Raw genomic sequence first — 15,224 nt, forward strand, 5'->3', positions numbered from 1 at the left:
TGCTGTCTTAGAGGAGTGATTGGCCGGCCACTACCTCAGAACCTTACAGAGGACAAGGCATGTGGCTCAGTCTTGGTTTTTGCAGGCTAGATGTTAATTTTATGGTGGCCGCAATAGAGCAGCTTTGTTTCCTATGCCTATGCTGTTGGGGAGCTTGCTTTTTTTGTTTTATTTTGTTTTGTCTTTGTTTTCTGGTTTGGTTTTTAATTCATTGCCACTAACCCCACATATATATCCAGGCTGAATGGCAGCCAAAGCAGTCTCCTTGCCTACTGCCTCTTGCTGCTGAATCTTAGCATTCTTTCTGAAGCTTTGTCACTGCCTTTCTTGAAGAACATTCTCTATATTATCAGCTTTATAGATAAAGGAATCTTGGGAAATATATCTACTTGAATCTTTCTCCTTTTGTATTCTCTGGCTGATGTATGTTGCAGCTATCTGCCTGCCTTTCACGCCTAACTTGGTTTGTTCTGTACCCTTTTAGTCCTTTTCCTGGATGTCGTTGTGACCTAAAAGAACCCGGTGGCAAATGTTTGAGATACCTTCTTCCCCCTTATCATCATACGTTTGGTTTCATCTATACATGCGCTTCTTTATGTGTTGCATTTATTACCTAGGTGCTACCCTTCTGTCCCCGAAAACTGTTTGGTTACAGTAGTTGGTGTTAGCCTGCTCTCTCAGTGTATTAATATCAAGCGTGTTCTTGAGGGCTAGCCTTTTCAGAGCTGACCCAAATGCTTCTGGATCTTTTGACTTAGTTCAGACATAATGGCTTGTAAATCAAAAAGGGAACTGCTTTTGTGGTCCTTCTCATGGGGCTTCTTTGGGGGAAGAACAAGATTTATACTTTGGTAATGAGGAATGGGATCAAGCCAAATGATTGCTTGTTTGCCTAGCTTCTCAAGAGAACAATGGAATTCTGTTTTCTTCCTTCTTCACACTTTTATTTGATTTCTTAAGAGAAAGTACTGCCTTATAAATACTGCCTACCACTTTTAAGTTATTTGCTAGAGAAAAACTAGTGTGGTTCATTAATGAGTTGCTGGTATGGTGACCAGGAGTCTTGATAACAATGGCTGTGAATTCTGTGACCAGTTTCTAGTTTGTTGACATTAGGCACAGGCACACATCTGGATTACTGTGAAGGTTGTAGGAGGCAGAAAAGTAATTTGAATTAAAAGTAGATAAAACAGAAGAATGGGATTATTACTGTCATTTTTAGGACAGTTTTTATGATAAAGCCCTGCCCAAGGAGAGTCCCATACTTCGTTGTTTTGGGAAATGTGATTTTTATGTCTTCATTGTATTGAGCCTCAGGCCAGATGTTTCTTCAGGAAGCAGGACTCCTACAGTCAGATGGTTAATTCTCAGTATCTTCTTTCTTAAGAGGATGTCCGTGGAGAATAAAATGTTATTATTTAATAGTTTGATGTCTGTGCCATCTGTAGGTTGATAGAGGAATACTGATGGATGTCAAGCCAGGGTGTTGGCAGGTGCTTTTGGCTGATGAAGGCTTGCCAGCCAGAAAACTGCTGGTCAGCACTGGTGTTGTGTTCTGCTGATGTTAACCTGGGCTTTCTCTGCTGCTGGGCTTGCTTTACTGCAGTTAGGATGTCACGCAGAGAAAACTGTGTTTATGGGAAATCTGAATCACTCTAGTTCCCATGATATGCGTGCAACATCGGGAAAGGGGGGCTGTCCCAGTCATTCTTTTAAGAACAAAAGAAGTTCAATGTTAAATTTGGAGAGCAAGGACAGTGAGCCATCTGTGTCTAGTAGGGCAGCTGGGGCTTTAGTCTAGTAAGCTGAGTGGCCAGTGATTATATTTGTGGCACAGTGATTATATAGAACTCACAGCAGGTACACAGAAGTTTTTCTTGGATGTGACAGCTGGCAATCCAGATGTGTTAACTCTTCAAGTGAAAGTGTCTCATGAAGAAGCAGTAGTTTTATGTTGTCATTGGGATTTCCTTGACACAGCTTGAATAATAGGATTTAGCTGTTCTTCGCCTTCCCTTCCCATACTTCCCTGAGTTCCTTTTGGTGCTGTAAGTGCTTCAGGAGTTTTGGTTTGAAATCAGGATTACTTTTAGGAGGTGGGGCCTGGTGTTTTCTGCCAGAGAGAGATCAGATGATCTCTGTCAGTTCCAGGCCAGCCAGAGCTTTACAGAACCTGCCACATACTAACTAGCTGACTCACTCTGAGATCCAGCAGACGATTCTGCTCTCACACTTCCCCAGCTGAATACCAGATTTTGGAATAATCTGAGAAAACTTGAGTCCAAGAGTTAAGTCTTTCTCCCCCTTTTAACTTTTATTTTATTTGTTCCTGGAATAAGATACTTCTCTCCCCATCTCCTAGATTCAGAGGTAGTTATAAAATCACATATTTTGAAAGCTCATGGGTGACATTGCCTATCTAAGGGCTCTGCTCTTGGTCCCCTAATTGTCTTCAAATAGGTTGAAGCCTAGTTATTAAGAACAATGGGTCATGAGTGCTACTTTCTGGTTTATCCACTGCAAACATTGGACCAGTGACAACTACTCTAGCTTTGCAGAGTTGTTGGTAGATCTCCCCATGTTGTGTCAAGTGCCTGCTTTCTGACCTGGAGGTTACATACGTGTAGCTATTCATTTGGATCATAACTATTTGGCTTGGAAGGTTAGTATTACAATTGATTTTTGTGAAACTTGGGATATTGCATTACATAGAGAAGCCAGGGCTGTGAGTCCCAATTGGATTTTTTTAAAATTTATTTATTTTTTTTAATTAGGTATTTTCCTCATTTACATTTCCAGTGCTATCCCAAAAGTCCCCCATACCCTCCCCCCCACTCCCCTACCCACCCACTCCCAGTTCCCCTGTACTGGGGCATATAAAGTTTGCAAGTCCAATGGGCCTCTCTTTCCAGTGATGGCCAACTAGGCCATCTTTTGATACACATGCAGCTAGAGTTAAGAGCTCGTGGGTACTGGTTAGTTCATATTGTTGTTCCACCTACCTATAGGGTTGCAGATCCCTTTAACTCCTTGGATACTTTCTCTAGCTCCTCCATTGGGGGCCCTGTGATCCATCCAATAGCTGCCAATTGGATTTTTTAATTGTATAGTAGGAATAATTACTATTCAAGGAAGTATCATAATATTCTAACAAAGTATATTGATACTCAGTTGTGTACTGATAACAGTAGCATTCTGTGGCATAGGATTCCTAGGCCATACCATATTAGGCCTTTCTGAACTAAAACCTGCTTTTGTTGTTTTAAAGACAGAATTGTCACTGTGTAGCCGTGGCTGGCCTCAAACTCCCAATCTTGTTGCCTCAGCTTCCTGAGTGCTAGGCAGGCAAAAGCTTACCTACCGGGCCTGCATTTGTAACATGAGCCTTTCCCAGCCCCCATGATTCACAAGTGTGTTGCACTGCTAGAGTCTCCTTGGAAGAGTAGATAATTAGGGTGCAGTACCTTTAGATTATGGCTATCTCCACAACTGAAACCACATGCTGGAGTCTGCAATATCAAGCTTATTAATCAAAACTAAACTATTTTTGAGGGTTTTCTAATAAAATCAGACACCACTTCTTGCCTGTAAGATAGATTTCTTTTTTTTTTCCACTTAAATATCACTGCAGGTGCCCACTGCTCTTCCCTTTCTGCACAGCAGGATTGGGTGATTGTGACCAGGCCTGTGTAGGCGATGCTTCACAGTATGCTTCTCTCAGCTCTTGCTCCTTCCTGCTGAAAGGAATGCCGTTCAGCTGGGCCCTTGTCATACTTGTACTACTCTTACACGTCTTTTTTAGAGGTGCATAGCATGACTAGTACCCCAGAGTAGGTGAAGTGTATAATGGCTGCATCTTTTCATACTAAAGTCTTCTAAAAACAAGTTTTTGTTTTGTTTTGTTTTGTTTTTTTATTTCTTTTGAAGATACTGTAATTTTAAGGATTGCCTCATTTAATCATTGAAACAACCCATAATTATGGCAGATTAATTTATAGATGAGAAAAAAGGCTCGGAGGCAAAGTTGGGGTCTTATATTCAAGCTTTGTTTCTATTTCAGTTTTGCCTGGGATGGCTTTTGCTCTGCTATGTTGGCTTTTGAGATTGTTCCATAAGGCTAGCCGCTGCAGATTTTTTTTTCTCTCATTTTTCTATTCCTGTCAGAGATGTGAACTGTTATACTTTGAAAAAATTTCAGGGGTATGTTGTGTGAAACAAGTATACACAAGACTTAGCATGGTCAGCATCATCTTGTTTGTTTTTCAGCAGCTAGGTACACACAGAATTGCCTGTTTGATGCAGATGGAGGAGAGCCTCTGATCTCACTGAACAGATCTTTTGCCATGGGAAGTGTTTTTGGTTCTGACTTCTTTGAGAACAAGAGAAATGTTTGGAGTTATCCTGCTTTATGGTTAGTTGTCCTGAAGAGGCTGAGCTGTCAGGCCAACTCTGCTCTGTGGTTCTTACCATGTCTGCTTGGTTCCTGGCTCTTCCTACTGCTAGCAGCGGTGATGTTTTGTTTGCTGTGAAGAACGTGATAGGGCCTGGATATTCCAGTGGTTTCCAGGCTTCTGGAAGTTTGTTTGCTTGCTTTGTTTATTTGCATTACTGTTTTTTTTTTTTTTCTTCTTTTGAAGAAATTGTAACTTTAAGAATTGACTCATTTGATTGTTGGAACAATCCATAATTATGGCAGATTAATTTATAGATGAGAAAAAAGGCTCAGAGGCAAAGTTGGGGTCTTGCATTCAAGCTTTGTTTGCATTTCTTCAGTTTTCCCCAGGATGGCTTTTGCTCTGCTATGTGGCCTCTATTGTTTGAGGTTGTGCTCATCAGCCAAATGGCTACGCTAGAAAGACCACACAATTATGTACTTGTGTTTGGTAGTGTTTCAGACCCTGCTGTGTGCATCTATCTGTCCTGCTGTATTTTTATATGTATACTATAAGGTTCTTAACTTTCACAATGTAACATTTCATTGCTGTTCATAACTATTAAACAAAATTATCCCTGCTTTACAAATGAGAAAACTAAGACTTAGAGAATAAATGATCAAAATCCTATGTCCAGTGTTATACATAGAACACAGAATAGATTCAGTTGGCACCTATATTAATACTTCCTGAAAGACCTCATAACTATAAACATTCACCTTACATATTATTAAAAACCACAAAGATGCCAAACATGAACACTTTTTCTACTCTTTATCTATTTTCCCCCCAAAATTGACTTTTCTTTTACACATACGGGTGACTTGCCTGCATTTTTGTTTGTATAGTACATGCATGCCATGTCCCTGGAGTTCAGTACGAGGATGTCAGTCTCTCCAGAAACTGCTTCATCTGCCATATAGGAGCTGGGATTGAACCCTTGTCTTCTGTAGGAGCAGCCAGTGTTCTTCACTGCTGAGCCATCTCTCCATTCCACTTTTCTATTTTAGGCTCTTCACAAGATGTTTTCTTCCTTCCCCTCCTTTTAAAAAAATGAAAAGACAAGGTCTAATATAGGCCTGGAACTCCCTATGTAGCCAAGTGCCTTGAACTTGTGGTAACTCTCCTGTTTTATTACCCGAGATACAAGTTTGACTCCCCTGCCCAGTACTGGGTGTAGCTCTGGCTATCTTGGAATTCACTCCATAGACCAGGCTGTTTGTAGAGCTCCTCCTGTCTCTGCCTGGGCACTGGGATTAAAGGAATGCACCACCACCACCTGGCTCAGAGACCTTTTTGTTGTTCTTTGAGACAGGGCCCTTCACTGTAGTCCTGGCTGGCTTACTGCTTCTCTTTCCCAGTGCTGGGACTACAGTAAAAACCCTTTTTATGATCTTGAACCCAAGACTGTCTTTCCATAGCAGCTGATTTCTCAGTCTGATCTTGGCATAATGTACACGGCAGACTGGATTGCCTGCTATTTTTGTTGCATATCTTTTGTTTGTTTGTTTTCAAAACTTGATTTCTCTATGCTCTGAAAACCAGGCTGGCCTCAAACTCAGAGAACTCTGTATACCTCTGCTGGGATTAAAGGTGTATACCACCACAACCTGCACGTGTACTTGCTTTAAATGAGCTTTTTTCTTTTTAAAAATGTATATGTGCATATATATGTGTGTATAAGTACATACACCCACATACTGAGGTTATAAATGTTTTCCACAAACTTCTTCAAGATGAGATGCACCAACAAAATCAGTAGGCAGAGTTGCCAGTGCTCTGCCAAAAGTTTGATATTTTGATAGTTAGGTAACAAGCTGTCGGAATGTAACATACAGAGCTAGTGAAAACCTCCCATCTCAGGGAGTGTTTTGAAAACCTCGCCCTTAGTGGCTGTGTTCTTAGTGCAGAGCAGTGAGCATCCGGATAGACTAAAGAGGTTCATGAAAGTCAAGAAGTTGTGAAAGTCAACAAGGAGAATGCTGACCGGGAGCCCTCCAGTGACCATGCTCGTCAGTCCCGTGCTTGCTGCAGGACCTGTGTGCTGCTTTCCCCTGTCCTGGGCAGTTTTATAGGCACAGTTTTGAACTCTTTGGGAGATGTTGGAGTTGGACAGATTTTCTTGAGACATGGCCTTGATGTATAGACTTATAGAGATTGTTCATGTGATTCTTCTTGGCCATTGACATTAATGGTTTCCTTTGCTACTGCAGTCATACTCTCACCATCTAGACTGGGGTAAGATGATAAAGACGAGATGAAGTTTTTTTTTTTTTTTGGCAGTTCAGTTTCCCAGGGGGTTTTGACTCTACCATTAAAACAGCTCTTGGTCATATTTATTGAGCTCCTGCTAGACAGTGTATTCATCTTTATAGCTGCAGCTATAAAAATGAAAACTCTTACTTCTATCCTTCTCTCTGCATTGTGGAGGTTGCTCCTGTTTTCTGGTTTTGTATAAGCTCTTGGCCTTCAGAGCCTTGTCTTCCCATGTCTGTGCTGGGTGTCAGAGCTCTCTTCAAGGGCTTCTCTGTTGCTAAGCTACATGTTGTAGAGAAGCAGTCTCCAAGGCACATCCTGTGGCAGGTGGCCACTGTCGGGCTTCATTGTCTTGATGCCACTTGAGGCCAAGCTGTGTATACAGTTCACACACAGTCCTACTTTCATATTATCTACAAAGGCTTTCTTTTTCTGTGTGTATTTACACAGAGAATAGCTTTAAAAGGAAAACTGGCTCTGAAATAGTATCGTACAGGTCTAAGATTGTCAGGGTTCCTGTATTGTAGTTTCTGATTGTGATTTCTTACCACTTTGGAGAGCTTATGTTTTCTCTGTGCAGCCTGACCATTTCTCAGTGGGTCTGCTCACAAGACTAACTGCCTGCTACTCTGTGCTCCACTAAGTCCTCCCGGAGTCTAGCTGGTGATTGGAAATTTGTCGAAGAAGTGCTTGTCTTATGTCCACTGGGCTTGCTTTGTACCAGGAACTTTAGTTTGAGCCATGTGCACTTGTTTCCACATTAAAGCCTGAGTCCTTGGTGGGAACGGCAAGGTTGCTTCTCTCAGTTTATAACAGCTAAAGTTACTTAGTGCCCTGCAGTGCCAGGGTCTGCAAAGCTTTCTGCCATATTGAGTCCACAGATACTTGCCTTCCTTTTGGACATCAAGGCATTAAAAATGAATATATCCAGGGTTTATGCTGGGTGCTGCTAAGAAGAGACACAGTCACATTCTTTAAAAGGCAGGACCTGGATATATCTGGTAATAGATCTGTATTTGAAAGTTTGAAACATTTCAGAAATAAATTATCTTGTGTAAAATGCCCCCAATTATATCATTAAAACTAATTCGTAGCAAAATATGCAGGTAATGGGAGATAAGAGTTTTTAGAGTATGCTTGCTAAAAGGAAAATTTAATTTGTTTTGAAGCATCCTTTTAAAAATGTCAGTGTCTGGCTGGGTGTGTGGTACACACTTGTAATCTCGGCATTTAAGAGGCTGAGGTAAGAGGGTTGCCAAAAATACAGGCCAACCTGAGCACTATATGTAGTATGTTCCAATCTAGCAAGGGACAGTAAAAATCTGACTCAAAAAGCCAAAACAAAAACAACTGGACAAAAATTAAAACAGAACAAAATACAGAAATGTCAAGGACTTGGCGCAACAGGGTGAAACTGGGCAGTAGTACAGTTTGGCAAGGTATATATCCCCAGGTCAAGTAGAGACTTAGATTCAAATGGTTTCAGCCTACATTAAGTTCCATATTTAGAAGTAAAGGAGGGGCTTATATAGGATAGTGGGAAGTCATGGATCCCTCCCTCCCTCCCTCTCTCCTACCCTCTCTCCCTCCCTCCCTCCCTCCCTCCCTCCCTCAAAAAAAAAAAAAAAAAAAAAAAAAAAAGACTAATACTTTCCTTTCTAGCAGGAATATGCTAGACAGATTTGAGAGTAGAGAAGTAGGCTGAAGAAGTATACAGTTTCAATTGGGGGAAAGTGGGTGGGTCAGAACGGGAGCACTTGGTATGATAAGATGTCTTCAGTTCTGTAACATACCTGTCTGTCTGTCTTCCCCCATTTGGCAAAAATTTCTGCAGTGTTCCTTCCCGCCTCTGTGTTGTTTGTAAACTAGACTGTAATGTCAGGCATGGGCACTGTCCTGTCCCAGTTAGCATTTAGTGTAGTCTGGTGTCCACAGTGGGTATCCATAATTAGTTGATGATGATTAGTGAAGCTGAAGCTATTTTTTAAACAGGGCCCAAGGGATGCAGACAGTGATGAAAACGACAAAGGTGAAAAGAAGAACAAGGGTACGTTTGATGGAGATAAGCTAGGAGATTTGAAGGAGGAGGGAGATGTGATGGACAAGACCAATGGTTTGCCAGTGCAGAATGGGATTGATGCAGACGTCAAAGATTTTAGGTTTGTATATTTTACACTTCTGATTTTTTGAATGTGGGCTGTGGGTTTTTGTTTTTATTTTAGTCCCTCCTGTCCTGTTTCAGTTTTAAAAATCTAGTATAGATGATGCCATAGAGGTGTAAACTAACTGGTAAGGTGGGATTTCCCAAGAGCTGTCCATGTTTTATACTTTGCCCAACAGAATTTGCATTGGAATGGAGCTGGGCTTGCAGAGTGGTTCCACAGAGGACATTTTAGTAGTTCTAGAACTTCAGCATAGGCACTTTGGGACTCTCTGAGTTGGTCCTACATCACTATACACCAGAGCCATGGACATTGAGGGATGTGTGTGTGTGTCTCTCTCTCACATTGGAGGGAGAAATAGCTGAGATGTTTTATGCCTTCTCCCATTTCCTACATGCTCAGCAGCTCCATTCTATGTAGGTAGGCCAGTCACCAGTTACTTCAGTTGGAAGAAATACAAGTTTAGGTGCAAAGTAAGAGGGGCTCACTATGTAACCCAGGCTGGCTTTGAACTTGGCAATCCTCCTGCCCTGGCCTCTGAGTGCTGGAATTTCAATTGTATACTGCCATACCCAGCAAATGGCTTGTTTATAATCATGTATTTTCCTTGGATGCCTCTTATCTCATCTCTGGTCATGACTGAGTCTCAGATTTCCTTGTAATAAGTAGAACATCCATAGCATTAAATATTTGTCTTCCACAGTTGATAACCATTCTTCTTTATGTAGACAAGCTTTAGTTATGGCATATAATTTCAAAAAGCCTTAAAAAACTTTGTTCGGTGTTATACATACACATACAAATAATTTAATGCCATTCTAAAGCTAATGAGTGTTCATTTGCAAACAGATAAAAACATGCGTTTTTATACTGTAATACCCACTAGTATAAAAAAGTTTTGTATCATTTGCAGGAGAATTATAAGCCTAATTATATATATTGAACTGTATAAAATTAGTCTTTGCAATTGAGGCAACGGGCAATACTTACTTACCTGTGTTACTTGGATGTGTTCAGACAGCCTCACCTCCGTTAGTCACAAGCATCTTGACCAATGCTTTGAGGTATCTGGCTGGGGCAGGAGGTGGTGGTGTATGTGATGATGATGATAGAACATGACAATTCCTTTAACTTGTACCAGCTGGGTTTTTGGTTTTTTTGGTTTTTTTTTTTTGTTTGTTTGTTTGTTTGTTTTTTGTTTTTGTTTTTTTAAAGAGATGGAGGGATTGAATGTAGCCATAGGCTATTCTCCCTTGCCTGTAATGGGTTTGGAATTTTACAGTAATTGTAATGGGTTATGGGATTATACTTTAGGTTGTGGTATATCTCAAGTCCCAGAACAGTGTGCTCACTTAAACATTTTGGCCCAGGTTTCACTGTGCTCTTTGGAGTGTCATGACATGGAGGATGGAGTCTACATCTCCTAGCTTAGCTTGAGCCTTGTCTTGGAGTAGGAGTGTGGTCAGTAATGATGCTTTACACATTTGTGATGTTTTTCAACTGATTTCCTTCTTCCATTTCCTTGGCAGGTGGGGTAGTGTTCACCACTGGTAAAAAATGTAAATAATAATGGAAACCTTTTCATTAGCATCATTACAGGAATTGGAATTACCCCTAGGAATTACCAGCTGTAGGTGTTTTGCTTTATTTTGAAACAAGGTCTTGTGTGGACTCCAGCCTGACTTGGAAACTTGTTCTGAGTGCTGGGATTATTATAGGTGTGTGCCATTATGCCTGACCCAGAAAACCAACCATTCCAGCTTTGCTCTGTGTTTAAAGAGGATCTGCTGTTCTGGTGGAGTGGATTTACCTGTGTTTGTGGGGAACATTTGTTTCAGTTTTCATGGCTGCCCCAGGCAATATTGTTTTTAGTTTACTCTGTTTATTCAGTCTAGATTCCACAGTAAAGGTGTATTGTATGTTAATAGCAGATGATGATACACATGCAAACAATGGAAGAATCATTCTAGAGACTACAGCCCTGGGAGCCTTGTCCAAGATCGCTGGTTATGTTTTAGAACTAGCTTTCAGGATTGCTAATGAACTATGTCAAGGACTTGAACTGGGGGTTGCTGTAGTGTCCCTCCTCGATCAATATAAGGTTTAATGCCCTTTACTTTCTCTGTTTAGCCGTACCCCTGGTAATTGCCAGAGCTCTGCTAATGAAGTGGATCTTCTGGGTCCAAACCAGAATGGTTCTGAGGGCTTAGCCCAGCTGACCAGCACCAATGGTGCCAAGCCTGTGGAGGATTTCTCCAACATGGAGTCCCAGAGTGTCCCCTTGGACCCCATGGAACATGTGGGCATGGAGCCTCTGCAGTTTGATTATTCAGGCACGCAGGTACCTGTGGACTCTGCAGCAGCAACTGTGGGACTTTTTGACTACAATTCTCAACAACAGGTACAGTGTGTGTCTTTGTCACCCTTCCCTTTCTTTCCAGCCCTCACATTATGGGGGTGGGGTGGGCAAGGCTCTTACCAGCTTAGAAAGCCTTTAGTCAGTTGCTTTTGGTCCAGCAATGGAGTAAGTTTTAAAAGCTCACCTTCTCAGAAAGTTGGTTGCTGGAGTTGCTAGAAAGAGAGCACCTGTTCTGTGTACACTCTGCTTGCTTGGCTCTTTTCTCCCCAACCCTGGGGGAAATGAATGAGCATTCTCTCAGATTCTAAGTTACATTTGGAAGATTTCTATTGTATGCTGTTGCTGGTTTGTTTTGTGTTAAAAAATAATGAGGGGCTAGAGAGATGGCTCAGTGGTTAAGAGCGCTTCCTTCGAAAGCAAGAAAATACAACTCCAAATTTCTAGTACCCTTGTAAAAGAGCAGCTGTCCATGCTCGTGACCCTAGGATCAGAGGTCAGAGATAGGCACACTCTGGAGCTTGTTAGCCAGCCTGATAGCGTAGCAGAAACAGTGGGCTTCAGATGCTGTGTAGCCCAGGATGGCCTTGTCTCCACCTCTGTGCTTTGTGAACGTGCATGTGTGCCATGTGCATGCAGTGCTCAAGGAAGAAGAGACCTGAATTCTCTTGAGCCCAGACTCACAGATGTGTGTGAGTTACAGTGGGGTTCTGGGAAATGAACCTGGGAGCAGTCAGTGCTCGTAACCATGTAGTCGCTTCTCCAGGTCATTGCTTTTGGCCTCTTTGGTAGTCCTGAGATCACAGGTGTGAGCCACTATGCCCTAAAACAATGGCAGCCAGTTTTGAAGGCACAATAGGCCCAATTCATTAGAAAGGAAATGAGGATCAGAGGGGCTACTTTGTAGCTTCACAACCCACAGAAGGTCTGGTAGATGATACTTTTCTATTACTCCTTTGGACTGGTACAAAACTATAAGTTGAAAGTGTGAGAGATGGTGATGCTTTGACCTGATTTCCTGTCTGTGGAGACCAGTGCTTTTACTTGCTGCCGCTTCACTGACCCCTGGTGGATTTTGATTGGTAGAGAAATAGATATCCATAGGCGTTTAAATAGTCTCTCAGTACATTTTTGCGTTCTTCGGTTCTGGGAGTAGAGCATGTGCTTGCCTTACAGGTGCAGATATACTCCCAGCCTATGTGTGAATTAATAGCAAGCTTTTTCTCCCATAGAATGGGAAGTATAATTGAATATTATTCTCTCTGTAGCTTCCAGTAGCTGTGTATTCTACAAAAATGGTCACTTTTCTTTTTCTCTTTTCTGGTCTTTACTAGCTCAATGTCTTTGTTTTCTATTTTAATTGAACTGTTTTTATTTAAGAAGAGTTTATCTAGGACTGGAGAGATGGTTCAGCGGTTAAGAGCACTGACTGCTCTTCCTGGAGTCCTGAGTTCAATTCCTAGCAACCACATGGTGGCTAACAACCATCTGTAATGGGATTCGATGTCTTTTTCTGATGTTTCTGAAAACAGCTTCAGTGTACTCATATAGATAAAATAAATAAGCCTTTTTTTGTTTTGTTTTTGTTTGTTTGTTTGTTTGTTTTTTTCGAGACAGGGTTTCTCTGTGTAGTCCTGGCTGTCCTGGAACTCACTCTGTAGACAAGGCTGGCCTCGAACTCAGAAATCTGCCTGCCTCTGCCTCTCAAATGTTGGGATTAAAGGTGTGCTCCACCACTGCCCGGCTTTTTAAAATTTTTATTCTCTTTTATCTAACTGTCCTTTACTTCATAGTGAAGGAATTGTGTTTTTTTTTGGTTTTTAGTCTGTGGTTTCATATTACCAGGAATTTTGGGGTTAGTTAATTATTTGGACTTTTGTCTATATCAGAGATACTAGTTGTACAGGTAGTACAGTGTCATAGATGGCTTTTAGGCTGGCTAATTTAAAAAGATTTGCATTTTGGAATCTGTTTAGTTACAGCTTTTCATAGATGTCTTGGTTTTTGCAGTTTAAGGGTGTTGCTACTGTGCATAGACTATCCCATGTTTTAGTTAGGGTTAGTATTGCTATGATGAACACTATGATCACAAGCACGTGGGGGGGGAACGTGTTATTTGGCTTACATTGCAGTCCATCATTGAGGAAGCCAGGGCAGGAACCTGGAGGCAGGAGCTGATGCAGACAGAGGCCATAGAAGAGTGCTACTTAACTGGCTTGCTCTTTATGGCTTCCTAAGCCTGCTTTCTTATTGAACCCAGGATGACCAGCCAAGGGATGGCCCCACCCACAGTGAACCTGTCTCTCTTCCATCAATCACTACTTAAAAGCCTTTACAGGCTTGCCTACAACTTGACCTTACGGGAACATTTTCTAAATTGAGGTTCCCTCCTCTCGGATGTCTATATTTTGTGTCAAAGTTGACATAAGTCTACCCAGCACATTTCATATACCTTAACTATTGTTTTTACCTTCATTCATGCCAATGACATGTTCAGCTCCTGAACTGTATTGCCAGTCCCAAATTAACTTTTTCTGAGTAGATACATAGTTTTAAAAACTCCTGTCTTGGACATCCAGATAACATCTGGCAATCATTATCCTAAGATGTCCAAGTGTCTTTCCATATCCAGTTTCCCAGAGGTGCCTGTAGAGAAGCTGCTAAAGTTAAGGAGGAAGGGTCATTTGTCAGTTGGTATGCATTCTTACTTTTGCATTTTATATTAGTTTCTTTCTGTTGCTATGATAAAACATCATGATCAAAGCAACTTCGAGAGGACAGGGTTTATTTGGGCTTCTAGTGCTAGACAGTGTGTCATCGCAGGGAGACATGCAAGTGACAGGCAGCTGTAGCTATAGGAGCAGGAAGCAGGAAGCTGACTTCTACTGCAAACAATACAGAGTGAACCAGAAGTGACTTTTGAGCTTCTAATCTGTAAACATAAATCCTCAGTGAGATATTTCTTCCAGTAAAATCATACCATCAGCTAGATACCAAGTGTTCTAATGTTTGAGACTGTGGGGCATCTCATTCAAACCACCATGTTTCTCACCATATGTAACTTCATTCCTGTTCTCGCTCTCAGTGCCAGTTGCACCACTTTCCTTTATTTATGTGCAACCAAAAATTCTTCATTTCTTGAACTCCATTGTATAAAGTGGCTCAGTGAGCTAAGAGCTCAAGTGTCTTTTCTTTGCTTCTGTATGTTAAGGTATCAATGCCTTTGCCTGCTTGGGAGCTGCGTGAGAGCAAGGGCTATCCTTTTCTTCCCTTTAGTCAATGAGCCTTTAGGAGGCCTTTCCTCTGTTTCTGTTAGAAGGTTTCTCAGATTAAAATTTGAAACTGTGTAATACCTGGGAAAGTTTTTGGATGTTGTTGGAAAGTTTGTTATCTAACCCCTAGTACCACACTCTTACAGTGTAATAGCCAGGAGAGTTCTTTCCTGGATCAGATGAACTAGATTAGGGTCACTTTGTGGCCATCTGACCAAAAACCATGGCCCTTCATATCCAGAAAATATTCTTTTGGGACCCAGTTTTGTGAATTGATTCAGGTAGATTGTGGCTTCCTGGCTACTCAAAATAACTTATAGTTAGTACCTTTTTCATCTATAGACAAGTATATCTTTGACGAATAGAGCAAAGTTTTCTGTTTGGTTGTCTTCTTCCTAGTTCTATTCAGTCATTACGATGCATTTCATCATTTATATAGTACAAGATAACACTCTATGAGAAGAGATGGGCTAATGCTGGAGAGATGGCTCAGTGGTGTTAAATGTACCTGCTGCTCTTGCGGAAGGCCAGAGTTGGGTTTCCTGTACCCATGTTGGGTGGCTTACAAGTGCCTACTGGTACTACCACCAATTTCCACTATCTAGCTCTGGCTGTCCAGAAATTTGTTGTGTAGACCAGGCAGGCCTCAAATTCTGTTTGTCTGCCCATGCTGGGATTAAAAGTGTATGCATTTAATGCCCTCCTCTGATCTCAGTAACAGGAGTGCCCACCTATACACACAAAT

General features: G+C 41.5%; 1 protein-coding gene across 20 annotated transcripts in view; it reads left to right on the forward strand.

The window, feature by feature from the left end:
* Positions 1 to 15,224, forward strand: part of Pum1 (pumilio RNA binding family member 1) — a 114,813-nt gene that overhangs the window by 55,171 nt on the left and 44,418 nt on the right. For 17 of the 20 annotated variants that reach the window (XM_021161058.1, XM_021161048.2, XM_021161060.2 and 14 more), the window contains 2 exons: positions 8,682 to 8,848; positions 10,982 to 11,252. The exons of the other annotated variants lie outside the window; for them this stretch is intronic. In XM_021161058.1, coding sequence (XP_021016717.1) covers positions 8,682 to 8,848; positions 10,982 to 11,252 — 438 coding nt within the window. The remainder of the gene's footprint in view (positions 1 to 8,681; positions 8,849 to 10,981; positions 11,253 to 15,224) is intronic. 20 annotated transcript variants of the gene reach the window in all.

This window comes from Mus caroli, chromosome 4 (assembly GCF_900094665.2).
Source record: "Mus caroli chromosome 4, CAROLI_EIJ_v1.1, whole genome shotgun sequence".
Taxonomy (NCBI): domain Eukaryota; kingdom Metazoa; phylum Chordata; class Mammalia; order Rodentia; family Muridae; genus Mus; species Mus caroli.